Source organism: Chelon labrosus (genome assembly GCF_963514085.1).
Source record: "Chelon labrosus genome assembly, chromosome: 19".
NCBI classification, from domain to species: domain Eukaryota; kingdom Metazoa; phylum Chordata; class Actinopteri; order Mugiliformes; family Mugilidae; genus Chelon; species Chelon labrosus.
In genome coordinates, this window is record NC_140352.1 from 7,939,376 (window position 1) to 7,962,973 (window position 23,598).

Here is a 23,598-nt window from a genome sequence, read left to right on the forward strand (position 1 = left end):
ATTTAAATGATGTCTGTGGTATTTATTTTGTTTTAATCCGAGATAGTTGATAAAAAAAGCATGTTATTTTTTATATATATAAAAATATATAGCTGTAGTGTAAGTAAATATATGTATGAAAGTATAGTATTATAGCCGCTATCTCTTATTACGATATTTATTAAATATCACGACACGATACGCTTCCTTACTTTACGCGCATGCGCCCTCTGCGTTTCGAAACATGGCTGACGCGGCCTGGCCGGGCTGTGCAAAGAGTTTGAAAGGTGTCATTTTGGACTTGTGTGGAGTTTTGTATGACAGCGGGGAGGGCGGCGGGGTCGCAATCCCCGGCTCGATCGAAGCTGTGAAAAAGTGAGTGATTAGATGGTGATTAGACGCTGTTTTGCACGTCTGTCAAAAAGTGTGTGGTGGTGCAAAGTGCACGGACCCGGTGTTTGCTGCGTCGATAACATAAATGGCAGTCAACTAACATGTGCACGTCGTTTTAAAGCCTTTAATGCATATTTGAACAATGTGAGAATTGTTGATATTTATGCTTGTTTGCCCTCCTTTATCTGTTGCAAGGCTCAAGGCATCAGACCTGCAGCTGCGTTTCTGCACCAATGAGACCCAGGCCACCAGAGAGAAGTTTGTAGCCAAGCTCCAAAGACTGGGCTTTGACATCTCTGTGTCTGAGGTCTTCCCCCCTGCTCCTGCGGCCATAGCAGTCCTCAAAGAGAGGGGTTTACGGCCTCATCTGCTGGTGCACGATGGTAAAGATTTTCTGATAGTTCCCGCCTGGTAATATTCAGCATTGGACCCTATGCATATGAAATTACCCACTTAAACTAGAGGTTTTCAGAGTACACTTTAGCTATTCTAGTCGTGCATCTACAGTAAATGTTTCTGGGCAAGAATCAACTGACACGGCTGCAACACAAAGCCTGCGTTTAAATGTTAGACACAGCTGAAATAGCACACAAAAGTCTAAGTGTAAGACTTCTGTGACGCTTGTAATTGTTAGGTTATGAACTTTTGGTTTGTTCTTCTGCAGGACTTCTCCACGAGTTTGACGGTGTTGACAAAACCAACCCAAACTGCGTGGTGATCGGAGATGCAGCTGAAAACTTCTCCTACCACAACATGAACGAGGCGTTCAGGGTCCTCGTTGGCCTGGAGAAGCCGGTGCTGTTCTCTCTGGGCCAAGGGTAACGAAGCATTAATAATCAGTAGTACTCATTATTATGCAGCGTGTTTCATGTACGATATAAAGGAAGGCATTTATGATATTATGTTGACCTCTTCTCCCAGGAGATACTACAAGGAGACGGATGGCTTGAAACTAGACGTCGGGGTTTACATGAAGGCTCTGGAGGTATGATAGGTGCACAGGTTACATTAATACATGTGTCAAGAGCACCAGCTCTGCACAGATGAGTAATATTACCGTGTTGTTCCCTCTAGTATGCCTGCGATTTAAAGGCCGAAGTAATTGGAAAGCCGTCCCCTACATTCTTCCAGAGTGTCCTCAGTGACATGGGACTCAAACCACATGAGGTATGGAACAATAGCTGACATTGCTCGTGTCCAGACTCTAACTTTAGAGCAGTAAGTTAAGCGTTTGTTGTGCAATGTTGAAGATTATTACATCAGTTCTTAGGTCCAGGTTAAAATGCTTTATTTGCAGCGATATGTTTGGGAGGTTCTTCTGTGCTTTGACCGTGTTTTGACCTTTTTATTTTTTTCCAACAGGCAACTTCTCTGCATTCACAGCAGCCATCTGTGCGTGTGTGTTTGCCAAATCAGTACTCACCCTGTAGTGCATTCTGCTTTCTCCACTGTTTGGATCTCCGGCAAGTGGGGTTTTAAAAAAAAAAAAAAAAAAACACACTTGCAGTTACCACTCAAAGATAACAAAGCGGAGATCTTTAAGAGCCAAAACAGTTCTTGTAGCGGGCTCTTAACGTGCTTGTTTTTGCTGTGAAGTTGGGCATTTCAACATGAAGTTCTGTGATGATTGATTTTTGAGCTAGCTACACTTCCTTGTTGTCTTTATTATTCATTCCTGGAGGATTTTACTGTTGCTTGTTGCTTGATTTGGAACATTAAGGCTCATAATAGTGTCTACGTGTTTGGACTTGTCACGGAAAAAAGCCAAGTGTCTGTATATTTTTTTTAATCTTTGTGTATATCCCTTGTGCTTATTCATCTCCTTGCATACCAAGGCTAAGAATCTGCAACTTCCACGCTTTGTCTCTTAGCTTATCTATTTCTGGACCTGGTAGTCAGCACTCCAAGAAAGTCTGCTTCGTCTCATTCTAAGCCTCAATTGATTCTGTTGATTTTCTTTCTTTCCCTCAGATCTGAGCTAAATCTGCTGCCCTGTTATCCATTTTTTGAGTCACTCCCTCCTAGACCACTATCTTTCTTTTTACTCAAATAACACTTGTGATTCAGTGCACAACACAAGCCTCAAACTGGCACTCTTCCTGTATCTGAGGCACACTCTGTACCAGCTCCGACTTCAACTCGCAACCTGCTTTGGTAAAATAAACATACCTCGGTAAGCATGCAGAGCAGGTTCAGGTATCATGGTTTACAACATACCCTGTGCACAAGAGTCCCTTGGGAGTTCTTGGCCACCTCTTGTTTCTCTGGAGACGAGACCTACTTCTGTTTATCCAAAATAACACACAGATCCTTGTCTCCTTCACTGTACATGGCATAACATTATGACTCCCGCCTCCCTAATATTGTGAAGGCCTCCCTTGTGCCTCCAAAACAGCTGTGACTCATCAGAGAATGGACGTGGGCCCTCTAGAGGCCTTAGGGTCCTCCATTGCTGCTGTTTTTAGTGCAAATGTGTGGCCACGTAAGTCAGTGCAGACGAAAGCTGCGCAGTTATTGAAAAAGGAACACGAGTAGAAGGAAGGGCAGACCGGAGCAGATGTGCCAAATGCTGATGATGCTTAGTTACGGAAGCACACGGTGTACAGTTTATAATTAACACGTTGGTAAACCACGATGTGCCACCCGTGGGGAGCTACCCGCAGGCTGGTCAACAAGTTAATGTTCTCACGCTTCTCTCCACTTCCAGGCACTGATGATCGGGGATGATCTTGTGAACGACGTAGGTGGGGCCCAGCATTGTGGAATGAAAGGTGTACAAGTCAGGACTGGAAAATACAGGTCAGTGGTTATGTCCTGAATCTAGGAGTTCATCTCTGTACTTCTGGATTTACCAAACATAGCTCATTATAGTCTTATGCCTGGCAGCAGGTGTGCTTTGGTACAGTAGCCACCTTATTAGCTTGTTATTTGGCTTAATCTGCACTTTTAGGCCTCACATATACTATATATGTTGTAAATAGTTATGTTTTTACCAGGTTTAACTCCTGAAAAAAACCCAAAACAAACAGAAACTAGGTGTGGATAAACAGCCCCAATATATTTTCTTCTTAAACTGTTTTTTGAACTAAAATCTGAAATGCAAACACAAGAAATTATGCGACTGGGACATCGGCTGCCTTCACAAAGTGTTGTGGTAGTGTTTCAATACCTGTTCTGTACATCATGGTCCTTTTCTAATACCCCCTAATGCTGAAACTAATAAAAAACAAAAACAAAACTTAATAAAACTAAATTGAAGCCAACAAAATCTCCCTGGAAACTAACTAAAAACCAAAACTAATGGCAAATCCACAACTGTAATAACAAAACTGTCTGACCAACAATCCATTCTGCCAGAAGAGGGCGCCCTCACACCAGATTCGCGGCTCCAGGCTTCCTCCTCGGGCTTCCTGTGAGAGAGCCACCTCATGCTTAAATCTTCCAGATTTGTTTATTTGATTGAGAATCTGCCCAAAATAGCTTTATTCCCTCCACATGTTGAACCCTGCAGCCCACAGCCTCGTAGCCGGCGCAGGATTTACGGTCCCAAATCTGGAGATTACTGGGGCGCCCTTCCTTATGGAGTAATTACAGAAACACATGGTTGATTATTTTAGAAGATGCATGTGGCACTTATGGCTTGGAGTAACGTGAAATGGGAGAAGACGCTGATATGGAACTGCACATTATGTCACATGATGTTTTACATATGCACTTGGAAAATATTTATAGATGCCGAAATGGGGAATCCTATTTTTTATTTTTTTTTTGTGGCCATAAAATCTATTCGGGGCACTAATTACTGTGACACCAGATCTCTTGCACACAGAAGTAGCAGTTGCACAACATAAATATACTCTATTACAAGTAATATATTCATTTATTTTAAGTAAAAGTCTGAAAAAATACTCTTATACACTTCTCTTCTACTACACATTCCTATATATTATACTTGAAGCTAACTAAACTAAAGCAATCAAATACATTTAGTGGATTAGAAGTATTTTGCAAGTTTTAAAAGTGGAAATAGTCAAAGATCCACTAAACTTAAGTGCAAATCATCCTGCTACCTTCCTTTTCTTTGGTTTTGCTGTGATCATGAGGCCCCCGTTACAGGACTTGCTCTGCTGCTGGCTGCGCACCGCCATGCAGGTTTGCAAGTCACGTGACCAGAGAACGCTGAGTAATCTGCTTGAGCATCAGTCAGCTTTTAATCTCACACTAAGAGCGCAGTCACACACTTTAAAAAAAAAAAAAAAAACATCCCTGCAGCCACTCTGCTGTGTGTGTGACAGGAATATGCGGGTTTCCACTTCCCTGTGGCTTTTTGTTTATATCCGTGCAATGTGCAGTATGTGCATGCTTGTGTGTGTGTGTGTGCGTGTGTGTGTGTGCGTGTTTAACCTGTACATATCTGTGTCGGTATGCGAGCCTGAGAGCGTCACGAGCCTTGCTGCCTTGAACTTCTCTGTGTCGGTGAGCTCGGCCCATCTGGTTTATGTGACTTTGCAATCTTCTCCCAGCAGCTCAGTTTGAGCTCAGCGTGCTGATACTCTGAACAGTGACTGATATACTCCAAACCAAACCCAGGGTAAAGCCGCTTAAATTATGTCGCTGCTCAACCATATTTTTTTTTCTCCCCCCCCCCACTCCTTTTCGAGCAGCTGGTTAGAATAGAACAGCAGAAAAACATATGTGTAATCAGTTTTGAATTACGTGCACTACAGCTGCGGTGGTCTAGATTCACAGAATGATCCGTGCGTGGGATTTATATGGTGAAACAGTACAGTCAAATAAGCCAGACGCCTTTTAAATGCTGCGTTCAAGGTGTTGAAAGATTTTCTCACTGTTTTTTTTTTTTTTTTGTCAGTTTACTCTATAAACAAAGAGAGAAACAGGTTTGAATTTTACTGCCGCTTTGAATAACCGATGGCACCGCGTTGAGTAGCCACACAAGAGTATTCTGTAGGTTTCTCCGCCCTGTGAAACACAACCGGGGTATAAAAGTCGCGCATCGAATTAGAATTTACGACATTCACGGCTAACTGTCATTTAATTATTAAACATTAAACGCCTCATTCGTATCCAGCTCCTTCGGGGGCGCGCACGTTCCTCCGATTCTGTGACATTAACGGCGGGACGGTGAGACGTGAGATTTAACATTGTTTAGCCGAGCAGGCCCAGTGAACCCAGGCTTGCTATAAACCCGCAGTCAGATCTGTGAAAACACAGCTGTTTCCAAGTCAACCAGATGCTGCGCAGGCCTCCAGTTCCCATCAGGATTGGAGAAAAAGGCTGCTTCAAAATACCGCAGACTCACTGACAAGACAGGAAGGGGAAAAAGCTACAAATCACAGACAAATCAAATCACATCAGCTTGTATTAAAAAAAAAAAAAAAGAAACTTGACGTACGGTTACACAGCGGGGACTTCATAAGACCTGCTTCGAACCTTATTTAGAGCTTTCTTGTGATTTTTACAGATGATTCGAGCCTGTTCGCTGTCTTTCTGTGGGTTACTCCAGGAAGGAAGAGTCAAAAATATCTACCTCACCTTGTCACATGGTGCACAAAGTCTATTCACTCTAACTGTAATCTTTTAGAAGCAACACCTTTACATGTAAATTCCTGCTGTACTTTCACATATGATGCACATATGAATGTTAAAATTCAAGAGTGGACTAAGGAAAGTGGCATTACAAGTCATTCCAGTAATGTTAGACTAGAGAGGCTCAACATAGGGGTAATTGTCATTGGGTAATAGCGCTCTGCTTTCCCTTGTTCTTAAATAACGAGCGAACTTAGCGCTCCTCAGGGGAGCCGGGGGGCTCTTTGCTCGTTTAATCTAGAACAGGTTTGCAAAGAGGGGTCCCCCCCTACCAAAACGTGGATGGAAATTAGACTGGGAGCATGAGTGCTGATGTTAATCAGCTGCTTGGGAACAGTCTTGCCGACGCTGCGCTCTGCTCCTGCCCTTGGTCGGTATTTCAGTTCTGTAATGTGTCTGAATGTTAAAGCTGCATAAGAAGTTTGATTTCCATACCCCATAGTGTACATACATACTTAAATTGATTGACCTTTAACATAGACTGTGTAAATATGGACGGTGGAAGTGCTCCTCAAAAGTGAAGTCAAAGCAAGTAGAGTTCCCCTGGTGGCTGGCTGCGGTATATGTCATAAGCTCCACCTCCTCTGTTAGTGGATGGGACTTGGGCCGAATTAAAACAGTAAAATTATTAATTAAGTATTAATTAAATAAAAATGTTAGTGAGTCTGGCAGAAGTGTGGCGTAAGATGGCACTGCCCGTATCCCCGGGAAAATAACGTCAGTTTGGCCAATGCAAGGAAGTGGGGACACGTTGTTCATATTTATATACAGTCTATGGTCTTAACACTGATGCGCAGGAGAACGATAGATAATTAATGTGTCCATGACAAGCAAAATTTGGTATTAAAGCTGTACAAAGAGATTTTATGGCAACTCAACAAGCTTTAAACAAAGTATTGACTTATCACCTTATTTAGTCTTTAGGTGAACTGCCAGCCACACCCGGAGCAGCATTTGCAGTCATGTTTACGGCCAACCGATGAGTGCAAGTGTATGCAAGAGCAACACCTCTTGAAATGAGTGCAAAATGTTCCACTGAGCAGCAGCTAGTCACTCGCTTTGTTTGGTACTGGGCAAGTTTATAACAGTGATATGTCTGCTGGGTGGAGGAGGGGGGGCAGGGGAACAGTGTGGCTGAACCAAAACTGAGAAGTCACACGCATAAAACCAAAACAATCAGTTAAAATTAAAGAAGACGCCACAACGCCCACGGGGCTGAGAGGAACTGCAGAGCTGCGTGATTCTTCTTTGTAGGTTCGTCACTGCAAGTAAACTGTTCCAAGTTAGTCATTAGGTCCATTGTTAATATACAAACATTGATTAGTGCAGCTTTCAAATTTTAGCTGTCAGCTTGGCGCCATTTCCTGACAATGGCGAGTGATGCCCTGCCCTAGAGCCGGCAATGAGACATAACACTGAAACCACTGACAGGAGAAGTAAATAACATTGACCATCTTTGACAATTTAGTGTTCTGCTGGGAAACCTTTGGACCTGTCATTCGTGTGGATGTTACTTGGACATGTAACACCCAGCTAGACCAGACCAGGCACCCCCACCCCATAGCAATGACACTCCTTGATGGCAGCAACCATCCACAGCAGGATGCAGCCTGACACATTCACACACACACAAACGGTTCAGGAACAACTCAACAAACATGAAGAACATCACAAGGTGTTGACATGGCCTCCATATTCTCTAGATCCCAAGCTGATCACGTATCTATGGGATGATCCACAGAGGCCCCTCCCCTCAAAGTCCCCCACTAACAACATTCTGTAGCCAGACGCCACAGGACACCCTCAGAAGGCCCATGTCCATTCTCTGATGAGTCACAACTGTTTTGGAGGCGCAAGGGAGACCTACACAATATTAGGAAGGTGGTCATAATGTTATGCCTGATCAGTGTATGTCTCCATCTTAATGGCTAGAACTGTTACTAGTGCATGATACGGACAGAGCAGGCAGGTTATGAGTGTTTGCTTTCTCTTCTCTGTATATTATTTTTCTACAGACTGTGGCCTTGAATAGTCCCGTGCTTTTTGTTTCTGTTCTCTTATCTTCAAGTAACTGCATCAGCACAGAACCGGGGCTTAGCGTTGAAGCGTAAGAAAAGCAGGTTCACACCACGCTGCTCTCCCATGCGCTATTTGTAGAACAGTTTAATTGCTGCGGCTGTGCTCTATCTGTCACAATCAAAGAATTTCAGGTTTAAACATACACGCTCTGTTGTGCCATGTGTCCCATCTGCCAGGGAGAAGACTGTAGTGATGAGTCAGACGCCAACACGCAGTATCGATAGGTGTTTTGAATGAGGGCCAGTGAGTTAGTGGAAGCCTGTTCTGGATTCCCGTTGGAATCTGGCACGGAGCACACGGCAAACATTTTCACACAGCAGCAAGCATCTTCAGAGAGGTTTACACAGTAAACCTCTCCCTGTGGCCGACGCTTGACTGCTAATGCGAGTGTTGGGAAACAAGCCGGCCGAGCCAGATTACACCTCTCAGGAGACGGCTTGTCCCTGATGATACAAACTATGGACCACTTTACCCAAAACCGCACCCTGGTTCGTGCCCTTTCTGTCTGCGGTCATTACTGAGGGGAGCGCAACAGGAAAAAAAGGACTGCAGAGGGGGTCAGTAGCCGTGTCATTACCATACGCCGTTAGTTTTCCCTCAGTAGTTGCACATGCACTAATGCTCTGCTGTATTTAGAAAAACATGCTGACGTTAGCATGGTTGCGAAAGAACATGCTAAAGAAAGAACATTTCATTAGTCTAAAGCTGCATTCGTGACCACGTCGGAGAACAGGAAAACCATATGTCGGCCCAGCATTTGACCTTTCATCTGTTATTCCTGAAATATCTCCGCTTCTAGTACTCGTAGCCTTGTACTCATGGCAAGTAGATGTAGGCTAGGCCCAAATTAGCCACTTTATGTCAGATTTATATATAATGCTGGCAGTAACTTACATATTTGTAGGCTTTCATTAACAAGTGAAACCATGGAAGCCCCTTTTTCATAATCTGTGGGTTTAGAAATACAAAGAACTGTGCAAAGATCAGTTTGCAGTCAGCCAGCAGGTCTGTGGCCAACTTTTGCTTGTTTTGACAATTTCTAGCATTTGCTCTGGTCTTCGCCAAGTGGACTGCCGTTCAGTTGGATCGCAATCAACTGACTGACTCAGTCATCGAGGATTTTTCACCCATTTACCCTGAAAAACACTTTAGCTTCTTTGGCCGTATGTTTAGGGCCGCGTTCTCCTGAAAGATGCAGCATTGCCCAGTGAGTTTTCATGCGTCTGGCCCAATCAAGAGCACACAAATTGTTCTGCACTCAACCTTTCTGCTTCAGGAGGGATATTGTCAACAAAGCAGCCATAGTTTCCAGTCTACAACAGCGTAAACATCAACAGATGATTGGTTTCATTAACCGAATGAGCTTTTGTTTGAGAAGGGGTTTACGTCTTGTGGCGACCCCTCAGCGGTTACGGCCTTAAAGTCCTCTCAAGATAAGAAAACATGCATCCTACATCCTGGAGCACATTCTTAACTTCCTCTGCAGTCACAAAGCAGCTTTCTCTACCGTGTAAATATACACTGCCTGGCCAAAAAAAAAAAGTTGCCACCTGGATTTAACTAAGCAAATAGGTCCGAGCCTCCTAGATAATTACTGCATGGGTGATTGTCTTTCAGCAGGCAACAAGTTATTTAACCCCAACTGATGCAATGAGTAGCTTCTCATTTCTTTAACAACCATGTCGAAAGACACATCCTGTGGTCTTGAAAAAGATGTTAGTCTGTTTGAGAAATGTTTGGGTCAAATTATTGGCATGCATCAAGCAGAGAAAACATCTAAGGAGATTGAAGAAACTACTAAAATTGGGCTAAGAACTGTCTAACGTATCGTTAAAAACTGAAAGGATGGTGGGGAACCATTGCATCAGGGTACAAACTGATGCACCCATCACGCCTAGTGCCTACTGTACAAGCCTGTGGGGGCGGTGCTATGATCTGGAGTTGCTGCAGTTGCTCAGGTCTAGGTTCAGCAACATTATGTGTCCAAAGAACGAGGTCAGCTGACTACCTGAATATACTGAATGACCAGGTTATTCTATCAATGGATTTTTTCTTCCCTGATGTTCACGGACATATTCCAAGATGACAATGTCAGGATTCATGGGGCTCAGATTGTGAAAGAGTGGTTCAGGGAGCATGAGGCATCATTTTCACACATGGATTGGCCACCACAGAGTCCAGACCTTAACCCCTTTGAGAATCTAATTAAAAAATTAATGCAACACTGGATGAAAATTATATTTTTACCTTTTGATATAGATTTGTGTTTTTTTAAAGCCTTAGCCACCACCTCTGTTCTGCTCATAGTTACAGACTTCTTCTGTAATTAATTTTTCCAGATCAAATACTGCAGGTGTCATTGAGCTACAGTTAGTGGGCTGACATGAACATTTGTTTCGCTCTGATGGATGTAAGCACAGCCCATGTAAGAGACAGGAATGTAGCTTTTGTACGTCAGCGTGCTACAGTTGGCACTTGGGTTCGAGGTGAGACCAGTGGCAGCTGAGTAAAGCCCAACATTGAAGTGTAACACCGCAGCTTTTTCTCAGTTCATGAATGTGTAACTTTCGAAGTAGAATAAAGTTCAGTGGGTAAACGCACACCTTATCAGTGAAGCTGTTATACTCATGCAAAAACACACACAGAGCAAGAGCACGTGCGGTATCCTGAGTGACACCAGTTAGAACATGCAGTTCTCACCAGATGGTCGGTATGCAAATATTCAAAGCTATCAGTGTAACTGCTGCTCCTGTAATCAGAGCCATCGGAACCAGCAGGTCTGAGACAGATGTGGGGAAAGGATGTGGCTTGGTTTCACAGTGAAGTCCTCTAATGTGGCCCATTCAGCTGTTTTGTGTTTTGTATTGACACCACGCATGGTACTGTTCATTCCTAAGTGAGAAAGCACCAAAATATTTACTTTAGACAGACTTACAATAAATTTACTTATACTTTAGATCAGAATTAATTCGTCACCATGGGCAGAGTCCCCCCAGCTGGCAAGGTGGCACCTAACCTGCAATTACTGGGGATATCCTGAGCAGATTTCCACCGGTCCCTGTAATGAAGTCATGCAAACAAACCCATTATGAGTGCAGTGAATGAAAGGCAAAGACTTTGAGCTTCAGAAAAGAGACTGCCAGCGTAAGTAAAGAGGGCATACACGCAGGAAGCGACTGGCAGCGTTGGGACGACGGGGCCGTTCAATGCAACTCAGGACTTGTAGCCGCGATAAGCCCTGTGCACATATGAAGCAATTCGCTCTTCACGCCAACGCTCTGTCGTTCCAGCCTCTGGTTGCCTTGGTAACCCTCTTGTGCATTTCCCACCTTAGGAGTTAAACAAGCAGAACATAAAAAAAATATATATATATTGCCAATATAGGGCGTCGCCTAAGTCAAAGCTGAGATTAGATTGACTTGGTATCCGCCCACATTGCGTTGCCAGCTGCCTTACGCTGGCGAACGCTAAGTAGGCGGAGCTCCCGAGGGTTACCTAGGCAGCCAGAGCCAGGAGCAACGCAACAATACAAACTGTCAGCTAAAGGGGGATGAGCAATGAGAAAATCACTTAATATGTGGACAGACCTTAAAAGACAAGTAATTAGAGCTGGTTCACATGAAAGTTTTTAGTATTTTACTCGAATAAAATGATGCTTACATCTGGAACATACTGGCTAATCTAATCCTTTAACACATGTTCATGAAATTAATCGTTACTGGATGTTTGCTGCCGATTTGAAACATGATTTATAGTTTTCTGCTTTGTATATCCTAGTTTCCTTATCGTGTTTGCGCCGACATTATTTGCAGCATGTAATTCATCAGGGTTTTCTGTGTGTACACGGTGTGCTCATGTAAAAAGAGAGTTAACAGTCCTCCACCCTGAATGCGGGCTTAATGATTGACCGAGTGACAAGCGTGAGCCTTTCACTGCAACCATGTGTGTCTTCCCTACAGAAAGGTGATGCTCTCCCCCATCTGACTCAAACAGCCTATCGGATCTCCGTCCTTGTGAATCAAACAGACATTAGACAAGAACACAAGACAGCAGTGTTAGGTTTTTAGATTGGCTTTGTCCTCGGCAGGTCTGTGACACTGAACCTTGACGGGGTGGATGTGTCTTCCGTGCACTGCTGTGGTTGAAGCTTAATCTCCTTTATAGGCCGAGCACTGCCCCTGGGATGGCTCTCAGGTACATACTGTATTTCAGCCCTAGCTTGTCTTTCAGCCCTCCACCGGTGTCCTATAGCGTCAATGGATATGATAATGTACATGGTTTCAAGTGTTACCTACAATGACTTGTTTGTGTGCATCCCCCTAGATGATTATGAAATGTCTTTCACCCACGCTAATGCCTTTAATTCTCTCAGAGCACATTTGAATTGAACTGGATTTAAAGTGCATTCATGCCTGAGCAGGTTGTGCTTGAGTCACACATCCTGTGCTTTTGCTTGATCTTCGTGAAGAATTTCCCTAGTAGACAAGCGTGCAGGCATTTTTTTTTTTTTATAGTGTCTACTACAACAGCACAGCCCCACACCCTGTCCTCTTAACCGCTGCTGGCACATTAGTTTTGTCTGTGTGGGAAGGAAGTGAAGTTATCTGAATGCGCTCGTCTCCACCGAGGCTGAACTTGTCAAAAGCTAGTCGGCTCGACGGCTACAGTACTTCTAAATGCGCCGTTTGGGCCTACTTTGCCTCTGTGCCACAGCAGTGACTCATTACACCAATCCAGGGAATCGTACTCCACTCACAAAATGGCCTTTGAACCAAAGCAGAATCAACGGGGACCCTCTTTTGTGTCCGGGTTCCCCTGGATGATCAGAGGAACTGAAATGAAGAGTATTCTGGCCTGTGTTCTTTGTTCTGTGGCAAACAGACAGATTTTCTGCAGTAAAGAGAAGTCAGAGAAATACATGCATATCTATACACAGTCATATATAGTTACACTATAAGTGCACCAAATATATATATATATATATAGATATATAGATATAGAGATATATAGATATATAGATATATATATATATATATTTCCTGATAGCAGATAACATCATATTGCATGTAAGCATAGTGGTGTCTGACCAGCCTCATTTAGTTCTCTGTGACTCTTTAGTTAGTCTGCAACAGGATATCTTTATGGTAAAATAGGATGCAATACGTGTTGCTTAAGGTTCCTATTTCTACTGCTGGACTTCCCTCTTTTTAAACAGGTAACATATGAAAGCTTGAATTTGCTGGTTGGAATTCTTTCCTTTCCTGGCCGTGTGTTCTCACATTATCTATTTGTTTCTGGCCGGAGGGTGTGTTGTTCATTTCAACGCCCTTGTCATCGCCACAGGATTACAGCCATTCAAATGTTCACATATGAAGTGAACCACTCATGCGCATACGAGTGTTAAAAAATAGAAATGACATTTTCTTTAATTCTCTTCTCTTCCGACAAACACACGGGCAGGATGTGGTCCAGGGCAGCACCTCACCGCAGTAACATCCATTCTGCTAATTAACTTAGAGTTTAATCTATGTTGTCATCCAATTCCCCATGGATTGAAACTGGCAGCTTTGTGGGGAATGTAAACATAATCAATTCTGGAAATGATCCTCATCATGCCAGCACTGTTTTTTTGCCTGACACCCACTCTTGAGTCACTGATTTGTCTTTTTTATCCACTTGGTCTCAGTGTTCCTAGCCTTTTTACATTCATCTGTTTATGCATTTAAAAACAGGTTTTGTCCAACTTACCAAACTAGTCCATTATAGTTTTCATCATAGTCATTTCTCCACTGTCTGTCTTTTAAAAGTCCAGCCTTCAATTATTATTAATTATCCAAAACACAGCTACATGCCGTATTTATTTTCCCAGTTCGCTGCTATCATTGTTAGCCTTAAACGTGCCCAAGCTAAGTAGCATACTGATGGTCATAAAACAAGTTAAACGGCTTCTGTATAATTAAACCATTTAGGCAGAATACAACTAAGCACGTCTATGTTTAGTCACGTCTAACCAAATAAGGCTAAACAAGTCATTTGCATCAAGCCCAACAATGGCTAGACACTGCTATATTTAGCCAAAGTACTGCTATGCACACAGCTATATTTAGCCGATGTGTCACTGTTTCGCCTTCAAGGTGTGTTGTTTTTACCTAAACGTGGCTACGCACGGCAATAATTAGCCACGTGTTGCTAAAATATGCTAATGCAAAGCGTATTGATGTTTGGTTTCATTTTACCAGCTCTAAAATGTCAAAACGCCGCTACATTTAGCCATACTGCTACATACGTAGCTGAAATTAGCCATTCAGGTTGTTGTTTGCGTGGTTGACTGTTGTTTAAAGATACACAGCAAATCAGAATTAGCAATTGATAATACGTATCTGGAGTATATCTAGCGTAGAAGTAAAAATGTGCTATGCTACTTGCAAATGCTATTTTTGCCAAGCCAACTTAGCCAAAGTAAAACCAAACACATCGATATTCAGGCTAAACAAAGCTACTGTATATTAACCACATTCAGCTGATACCACACTTAAAAGGCCAGACTCTGCTATATTTAAGTAAGTGTACTGTACACGGCCATATGCAGCCTAACACATCACTGACAACAGTAAACCTTGGTAAACCTAAATGTGTGCGATATTAAATATAGGTTGCAACTGTGTATTCAAGCTGATCGTGCATGATTGCTGTACTCTGAAGCAACGCACTCCATCTTTTAATCATACAAAAGTATGAGTGTTTCATTGTCAGCGCTCTATTAATTTGTGCGCTGTCTGTTGTCGTACATAAGAGGTTCATTTGAGGTCGGCATGATCAGTGACCTAGTAATAAATTTAAACTGAGAGTCGTAAAAGTTGAAGTGACACTCTCCCCCACCTGAATCTACAAAATCTTGTTCCCTTTCATTCGTGTCCTATTTTGAACATTGTGTTTGGACTAGACGGACGTGAGATCGGAACATAATAGTGTGCCACGCAGGCCAGATCATGGATGGATGTGGCAGTAGCTGTACAAAGAAAGAGGTTAAAGAGCTTGTTGAGCACCCATGACTGTTCCACTATCCCTCACCACCCTGGGGTGACAGCTTCCCCTTGCCCACGGGCTCCTCTAAAGCCTGCCGTGCGTTATAAGTCAATGAGATATTAATAATTAACCTGAGCTCTCTCTCTCTTTTTTTTTTTCTTTTTTTTTTCGCACAGTGAGACTAGACTCCCACGGCAGGACAAAGGAGCCGACCGGGGCCTCAGCCGCTGAGCCCCTCCGCAGTACTTTTCCACCCGTGAGAAAGAGAACGAGTGAGAGTGGGAGAGAATCGGAGAACTAAAGCCCACAGATGGCAGGCTGAAACATGGCACTGCCTCTTAAATACATGAGCGCGACTCTTTAGCCGTTTCAATGGGGAACCAATCCCTCTTCCAATTACCAATCGACGAGCCACTCGGCCGGGGGGCCTTGGGCCTTTGCCTGGTTTCAGCTGGAGCCGTTTCTTTCCCCTAATGGCCTGCGTCTGCATCTTGTGTGCGCATTTGGATGCGCTTATGTACCTGCATTGTCTGCATCAGAAGCAGGTGACTCAGCGTTCGCTAAGACTGAGATAAACACACGCACACAGGCGACGGCTCGGCAAGTCGTCAGCAGCGCTGCTAATAATAACAGGCTGATGAAAAGAGTGCGGTTAGATCTGGGTCACATGAAGCTCTGCATATTGAGTACAACGCTGACAGGGCAGCTGTGAAGTGGTGAAGAGGGGTTATTTTTTTTTTAGGTGCGCGATATACAAGAGATTCTTATTATCAAGTTTAAAGCTCTGTAATACCTTTATATTACTTTCACTAGGTTTAGCGTTCCACTTCTGTGACTCTGTGTGTGTTATTCTAGGAAATGTTTCAAGAGTCTGGTAATTGATTTTCATATATGGAAATGAATGGAAATCAATGGCTGCTTTAAAAGGCAGAGAAATGCAAAAACAAAGGGGGGGTAGCTGTAGTTAAGTTTGTAGTTAAGGAGATGAAAACAGAGGCAGACAGTAGAGGTTTATAGTTTATGTCCAGTACGTTTAGCCTTGGATGAGTTTGTGGTTGGGAAGGACAGAAAGTTTCCAGTGGGTGGTTTTTGACAGCTCAGGATTCTCTCTCTCGCTCTCACACACACAAACATCCCTCGTACTCGCAGGAGGTTTTCATCGAGCCGCGGGATGGAAAAGAAAAAAAAAAAAAGAAGTCAAATGGCTCTTCATCCTGCGACCAGGGAATCCCCTTTGTGTCCTGCTCGATTGGAAAGAACCGTTAATCTGTGTAAAGTGTGAACGCCGCACCGCAGCTGTTTGCTGATCGTGATTCAACATTACACAGCCTTTGTAGAGCAAAGTGATAACGGCTGCTGCACGGCCACAAACTCGGCAGAGGATGTGACGGCTCCGAGTTAGCATCTGTCATTTCTGTTGCCATAACATGCACGTAACATGGTGGTTTCCCTCCCGTTCAGTTAGTGGCTGTTTTTCCTAAGTTGCTGCAGCTGTATTATTTCAAGGGTGTTATCTTTGTCTTGTAAATATCAGGTATAACAGAAGAGAGAGATAGGAAAAGTGACGCTAGCCAGGCTGCAACATACCAACTGGCAGGTCGTCGTCTTCTTCTCTTTTTGACTCGTATCCGGATGCGGCATCAGTCACTCCCATGACCTTTTTATTTATAACCGAAACAGTAAATCTGCGATCACATTCTCGCCCCCGAGGCCAAGACTCCTGCAGTGTCGCAGAGCGGCAGAAAACACAAGCGTCTACACACCTTCTCTCCCCACCCCCTTAAAGCTTTGTCTTGCGTTAGCATCTAATGTCACCCACAAGGCTTGGCTGAACATAAAGGATCTAGATGTCGGTCGGGACGTGTTCTCCTTCGGGTTATACACTTTGCTTTAGTGTAAGAAAAGCCTGTAAGAAAAACTTGTCTAATATGAAAAGCTGCACGATGAACTAGATTGAGTGTTTTTCCGTGTCTCTCTGGCAGACTGACCCTTTTCCTTTCGGCGTTATCGTAGATCCCGTAAATTTGATTCCTCTCCTACGTGACCAGGCGGCAGCTCACGTTACAAAAATAGGAGTGAGACTCATAATGATAAACTTCAATTAGCTGGAGCTTTAATGAAAGTGTGATTGTGTTGCGTGCCTGCTTGTGTTTCTCACTGTCATGTCCCTTTTGATATGATTCCACTTGTTGTCACTGTTCCTCTTTTTTGATGCATTGTGTGTGACTTTCAGCAGTCTTGCTTTTGCTTTCAACCATACACCTGCAGTTTCAGCAGAAACGAGCTGTACAGTTTGTTCCTTACTTCAAAGTAATCGCCCAACCTCTGAAAACTGCGTCTAATTTCAATCTTTGAAGCAGGATTTGTAATTTTAACTCACTTTGGGGCGTGTATTTTTTAACTCTGTAGCTAACGAGATGTGTCTGCAATGCTGAAATCGAGCTGCAGAAATCCTGCCAGAGTTTGCCCTCCATGTCCCATCAGACCAAAATATCACCCATGACAGTCATGCACTGTTGACTCAGGTTGAACTTTTCATCTCTACCCTCATGCAATCCTTATCTGCTTTATCTGTAAAGCAAAACGCGTACTCAGCAAAAGTGGAGAGGTCAAGAGAGGCGTAAATTGAAATTGAGCATACAGCATAAAAACGTATCTTAAACATATCTGTCATTGCCCTCGTATAACAATGTACAACACTGCCCTTTTCTTCAGTCCTATATAATCAGTCATTTCTGTAAGTCTTTGACTCACAGCTGACTTTCGCACACAAGCGCACCCTCTGTATGAGTCATTCCTATCCAGTTTCATTTCATGGATGTGCAGCCTGTCCTTACAAAAACGTATTTGTGTTTTATAGAGCCAAGTGTCATGTTATGTATCTGTGCATATGACACTCTAAGCCTCCATATTCTTATATCGCGCGTGCAGTATGTATTTGATACTCGTGTTGTGACCGTTTTGCACGACCGCTTAATCCACTGACATGTCATGGACGCTGAGGGGGATTAAAAATGCATGTATGTTTCTTTAAAGCACGCTGAAAGATGATTCGGATTACCTGCTGACTGATGTGATGATCTGTCGTTTGGCAAACGAGGCCTGTAATAAAGAATCTGCAGACTGTTGCAATTCACATTCAGTCATGTAAAATACATGTTCAAAATACATAAATTAAAAGCATAACAGCATTACAAAACTGAAGTGTAAGGCTCCTCTCAAGTTGCAGGTTTATACTCCTGCAACTGATCTACTACAAGCCGTCGTTGTAGCCTATGCATGTGTTAGCATTTATACTGCATGGCTGCAGCATGTAGCAGGGGTTGCACGACTTTTTAAAGTCGACAGCGACTAGTCTCTGATGACTTCACTAATAAAAACACAGCAGAATGAAATCTATATTCTATATTCTTGCTACATACAGTACATGTGCTGCAGATATGTATAGCCTGTATAAAAACTGGCAGCAAGTCAGCACCGTCAGTGGCATTTAATAGTACTCCACAGCATGTTGGAAGATGGGATAGTGTATATGGGTTACTTTGACAATGAAATTCACCATCAAATTATTGATGTGCAGCCTCCTTCTCTCTGTTTGGTGAAGCCTTTTCAGATGAGTGTGAACTGCAGTAGTACTTATAGGCGTATTTCAGGACTGACTTACATTTTCTGCATGTCACAGTAGTATGGGCTTCATCTTTAGTAAAGCAGTATTTCCACAAATTTGATGAACCGTCTTCTCGGAGGCGTCCATGTTTCTATTGTCACGTGATCAGTGATTAGTCGACATGATGCGTCACATTCAAGATCGAGACAGTCGAGCTCAGTGGGAAGAATGACATTGTTTGCTTGCAATCAGTTGCTTGGAATTTATTCGTTAACACTTTCCAGTAGTCACTGTCGCCTAGACGTCAGATTCAATAATAGACAAATGAGTTTATTAATCGGAAATGGAAAATGTCACATTTGTGCCTTATTGTCTTCATAGCACGAGGAATGGGCTGGGTTTGGATTGACCAAGGTTCGGACTTTGAGAAAAGAGCAAAGTTGCAGTCTCCTAGGTGACATATATGACAGTTCAAGGCCAAGAGATGGAAAAAGATCTCAAATTTGAGAATCTGCATCCAGCGAGCGTTCGTCATCTTGGTTCGTTAGCTACTTGACCATTAATCCGTTAGAATCATTTTTGATTAATTCCTGGCTAAGACGGCTAAAATTCCAACCCAAACCTTCATTCATTAACTTTCTGATGAAGCCTTTTGCTCTTTCATCGTCGTTGCAGCGTTGTTGGACTAAATTCTTGGCTGCTCCCCACCTCCTACCTCATAGCTGACCTCATCCCTGTGTAAAAGGCTGCGCAGTGTCTGTCAAGCTCGGGCACTAAACCTATCTCTTCACGTGTATTGATATTGCATTGACCTGAAGGACACGCAGCGAGCCGCGGATTACCTCACCGGTAACACTAGCTGCTTTGTGCTGAATTTTGCATGGTCACATTGACCTGGTTACTTCTTCATTATTCATGGCAATGGGAGGTAAAGCAGTAAAATGAATACACACACGCACTCATGCACGCATATCTAAAAGACAGAGGCATGGGGAGATTTAAAAGAGCACCAGGTTGGAGAGAGTCTGTAGTTTGTACTGTTGGCTACACTGCTTGAAACATAAGAGCCATGTGACTAACTTGCTTATGTGTTCAAGCCTGTACGAGTGTGTGTGTGTGTGTGTGAACTCAATCAGTCCTCGGGCAGAAAAGGGTGCGGGAGTAATCCAGCACAGGAGACATAACACTCCGACCATTAGTGGACCGGCTCGCATAACCCAAGCGCTGGCAGCTGACAGACGTGCGTAAACACATGGCACCGCTTCCCTGGATTCAATGTGGCTTCAATATTCAACACCTCCTTTCACCCCGCAAACCACCGCCGGCCTCTTCTTTCTGCCGCTACACTTGGGCGGCTCACAAATATTTGCCATGGTCCTCTGCGAGCTCTCAGAAGGCAGGATTAATGGCAGTGTGTGCCGCACACCCAAGGCTAGACAAAGATTCCCCATCTGGAGCTCCAACCCGTGACTGGGGGGAACAGAGGCAGCACACAGAGCCTGGTCAAGGCGGCCTAGGGAGGGGAGGGCGGAGGGGGATCTATAGGCACCACTTCATAAATGAGCAGGACTCCTAGGCAGTCGTGCAGATGAATGAAGGGGGCGTCTCTCGTCTTTTGATGTGATGGGGAGGAAAAGGGTCCGGCATGCCGGCCTGGGCTTGGTGCCACACCAAATGGATTACATTTCCCCTACCAGCTGATTAAACAGCCATATCTACATCCATCACTGGGCCATGAGCCAGACAATGGTAGTAGCCGGGCGGGGCGGGGGGTGGGCGGGGGGGACGTGGTCAAGGCTGCTCTGTGCCTCCTGCAGCTTTCCCACAATTTAGAAAAAAACAGGTAGAAACAAGATTAGGATCGTAGCCTTGGTCTGTGGTTCTTGACCGTCTGTGGCCTCTGGCTTTCGACAAATATATTTTAGTAGATTCACGTATAGAAACGCAAAAGTATTCAGTATCTATAAGAAAACAATGCTCAGTTTAGCGTGTTAGCATGCTAACATTGGCTAATTTGCACTAATCGATTAATCTCAGTAAATTATTGTTTCGATTAATCTGTAGATTTGTTTGGGGTCGATTCATTCTTTGGTTTACCGCCATTAAACTTTCAAACTTTATATTGTTCAACATGAGAGGAACCCTCCAAGTCATCAGGTGACCTTGCATAAATAGCACACAATAAATAAATGACTAATGGAGTCGCGTTTGGGAAAACAGCAGTAAGTGATTATGAGTGGCAGAAATCTGTTTCTCCTTATTCCTGCTGTTTTTAATCACCTTACGCCCTCCCACATTTACGGCATCTTCCACTTGGGTTCCAGCCCCTCTCGTTAGAAACCCCCACCCCACCTCACCCCAACTAAATAATTTCCTTGCGTTTATTTTTAGAAGCTGGTATTTTTGGAATTAGCAGTTCTCGTTAAAGTCCCCGGTGGGTCTGTTTTTTGTTGTCTGCGGATATAATAGAGAAGTCTGGTACACTGTGTGACAGCTGGAGACAGAAAGCAGAGATGCAGAGATACCTCTATCTGTGGGTATAGCGGCATCATTTCTAGTTGTACTCCATGAGCTTAAGGGGTGACTCCTTTTAGAGCGTCGTCGCCTTTCCCGAATCCCCCGAGACCATGATGTCCTGCTTTATTCCAGTTTATCCATTCAGTATTGTTAAATGTGCGTGATAGCATCAGACTGCTTGTCCTTCTTGTTTACTGCTTTGTTCCTGTTTCCTCCTGGGCTGCGTGTCCTTTATCGTGTGATTCTGCTTCTCCTTCCTCAGGCCCAGCGACGAGAGGCACCCGACGGTGACCGCCGACGGCACCGTAGACAACCTGGCCCAGGCTGTGGACATGATCCTCAATCAGAGGGGGCAATGAATTTAAGGAAAGAGCCACTGAGTAAACTGTGATTCTGGACGAGGTGCGCACTAGCGTTAATATATAGCTTCTACAACTCTCAGATGGGAAGAGCACGGGGACGTAACTCAACTAAGATGTCACAACAGAACATGAACGAACCCGTCCAGATACTGTCTATCCTGTTTAAACTAGCACAACTCACTGTACTGTCAAATATAGGAAGTGCTCAGCCACCTGGTGCTCCAAAACAAACTAGAATGAAATTTGCAGAACTCCCGCAAGAGGTGTAGCTCCGTACACTCCAGAGCTGCACTGTGCATTCGTCAGTACATGATTGGCATAGATAAGATGCCTCAAGTTGACATGAATGCGCCTGTAACCAGCTGCTGACTGACGGTTATGAAGGGGAAAGTAGTGCTGAGTGTTCCCTGCTAGTGTTACACAGCTTGACAGCTCCCATGCATGAAGACAGTTTGCAGTCAAACTGGTAATTGCACAAGTGTAGCTGTGCATGTAAGTAACCGTGCACAGGCTCGAGTAATACAGGTGGCTTTGATTAGTCTGAATAAAGCCAGTTCACTAGAAAATGTGTGAAAACTCCCTGAATTTGTCATTCTAACAGAACTTTGTTTTCAAGAGGAAATTTTGGCCTTGGCTCCGGTTAAAACTGGAATTCATATCGGAGCGGCTTTTGTTTTACAATAACAGTTCGCTGGGAATGGGAAGTGAGCTGGTCTGAGGGATGATAAATGCAGAACCCGGCCGATTGTGATGAATTACTGCAGCTCATGTTTCTCTCTCTGTAAACAATAACGAAGCGGGGCCCTCCATCATCGGGTTGAAGAATCGCAAATCCAACAACCGCTTATCTTTATTTGCTTGACTTTAAGCTGCCTCTGCTGGGGAATTGTCCCGTCCGAGCTGCCACTCATCGGACGGACGTGGCGGCTACAGTGAGGGTAAATTAAAAAAAATAAATTGGTCATCATCGGGCTTCGGGTGTGCCAGCTGGATCGTTGAGGCCTCTGGAAGTGGGGCGTAAAACAAACGATCCTCAATCCCCGCCCCGGGCGTTTCAGCGCGCACCGAATAAATTCAGCGAGAACAAAAGCCCATTGCCAAGTGATTCATTGAGGTCTTTCTGGTTCATTTCACCATTAGCTGACACAAGCTTGGATGTTATTGGGCAATTAGAGGTAATGAAATGCTACGAAGTGTTATGAAACGGTGTCCGAGCTCGGGAGGACCACTCCCATTTTCTGATTTCGGAAATAAATATTAACGTGCGCGGCAAAGTACTAGCAGCTGGTATGCAGTTTTCTAACAGCCATACGGATTGTTTGACTCCATTATGTTCCTGCCTGTTGGCCTTGTATGGAGCTATTAAACGTGCATTTGACTACCCTCAAATGAATTCACTTGGCTTTGACTGGACTTCCCAGTTTATGGAAGTGCAGCATCTGAGGGATCGAGGCCACAGTCTTCATCGCCTCCTCTTGGCAGGTCCGCCGTCGCACAAACACGAGGTTGACCCAGAGCTGGCTGCTTGTTAACCACACCTCTCAGGTCCCGGCTGAGGTCACCCACCCGTTTCACACGGGTTACAAATTAGCAACAGTTTACCTCTGGCGGCTGCCGCGGTAGGTAAACAGTGATGTATTTGTGCAGGAGGAGTGCAGCGCATTGATTGTTTTGCGCCGTGGCCACTCGCGCCGAGGAGCAAGATTACCTTTCAGATAACAGAGATGACCTCATTTCAGGAGACATGTCTGGGCATGTATGAGCTCACTGCCTCAGGACGTATCGACACGCTGTCAGATCCTTGAAGCTGCTGCGGTGCTTGTCTAGGAGTAGATCAGCTTGTCACCCTTGTGTTGGGTGTTTTTCTAATGCACATTTTGTTGGAGGCTTGTCCAGCTTCAGCCTCGAGCCGCGCTACCGTCCAATAATTTGATTGAGAAAATCTGCAACTACCGAAAGACCACACATTGGGCTTTGGGAACTCACTTTCCACACGTTTTAAAGGTTAAATAATTAATCACAAACAGG

General features: G+C 44.1%; 1 protein-coding gene across 2 annotated transcripts; it reads left to right on the forward strand.

Moving 5' to 3' along the window:
• Positions 1 to 188: 188 nt before the first annotated feature.
• Positions 189 to 22,902, forward strand: lhpp (phospholysine phosphohistidine inorganic pyrophosphate phosphatase). 2 transcript variants are annotated; one of them, XM_084566970.1, is made up of 7 exons: positions 189 to 354; positions 568 to 755; positions 1,037 to 1,190; positions 1,294 to 1,357; positions 1,447 to 1,539; positions 3,080 to 3,171; positions 21,471 to 22,902. In XM_084566970.1, exons 1-7 carry the CDS (start codon positions 224 to 226, stop codon positions 21,565 to 21,567), a joined length of 819 nt encoding a protein of 272 aa, XP_084423096.1. In that variant the 5' UTR covers positions 189 to 223; the 3' UTR covers positions 21,568 to 22,902. The 2 variants fall into 2 exon arrangements, with proteins under 2 accessions (XP_084423096.1, XP_084423097.1); XM_084566971.1 differs by lacking the exons at positions 3,080 to 3,171; positions 21,471 to 22,902 and adding an exon at positions 1,735 to 3,004.
• Positions 22,903 to 23,598: the final 696 nt, after the last annotated feature.

Bases quoted from the DNA above. Each gene is read 5' to 3' on its own strand.
- lhpp (XM_084566970.1), top strand. From the start codon at position 224: ATGGCTGACGCGGCCTGGCCGGGCTGTGCAAAGAGTTTGAAAGGTGTC. The intron at 355-567 runs GTGAGTGATTAG...ATCTGTTGCAAG, and splicing joins TCGATCGAAGCTGTGAAAAA to GCTCAAGGCATCAGACCTGC. The intron at 756-1,036 runs GTAAAGATTTTC...GTTCTTCTGCAG, and splicing joins TCATCTGCTGGTGCACGATG to GACTTCTCCACGAGTTTGAC.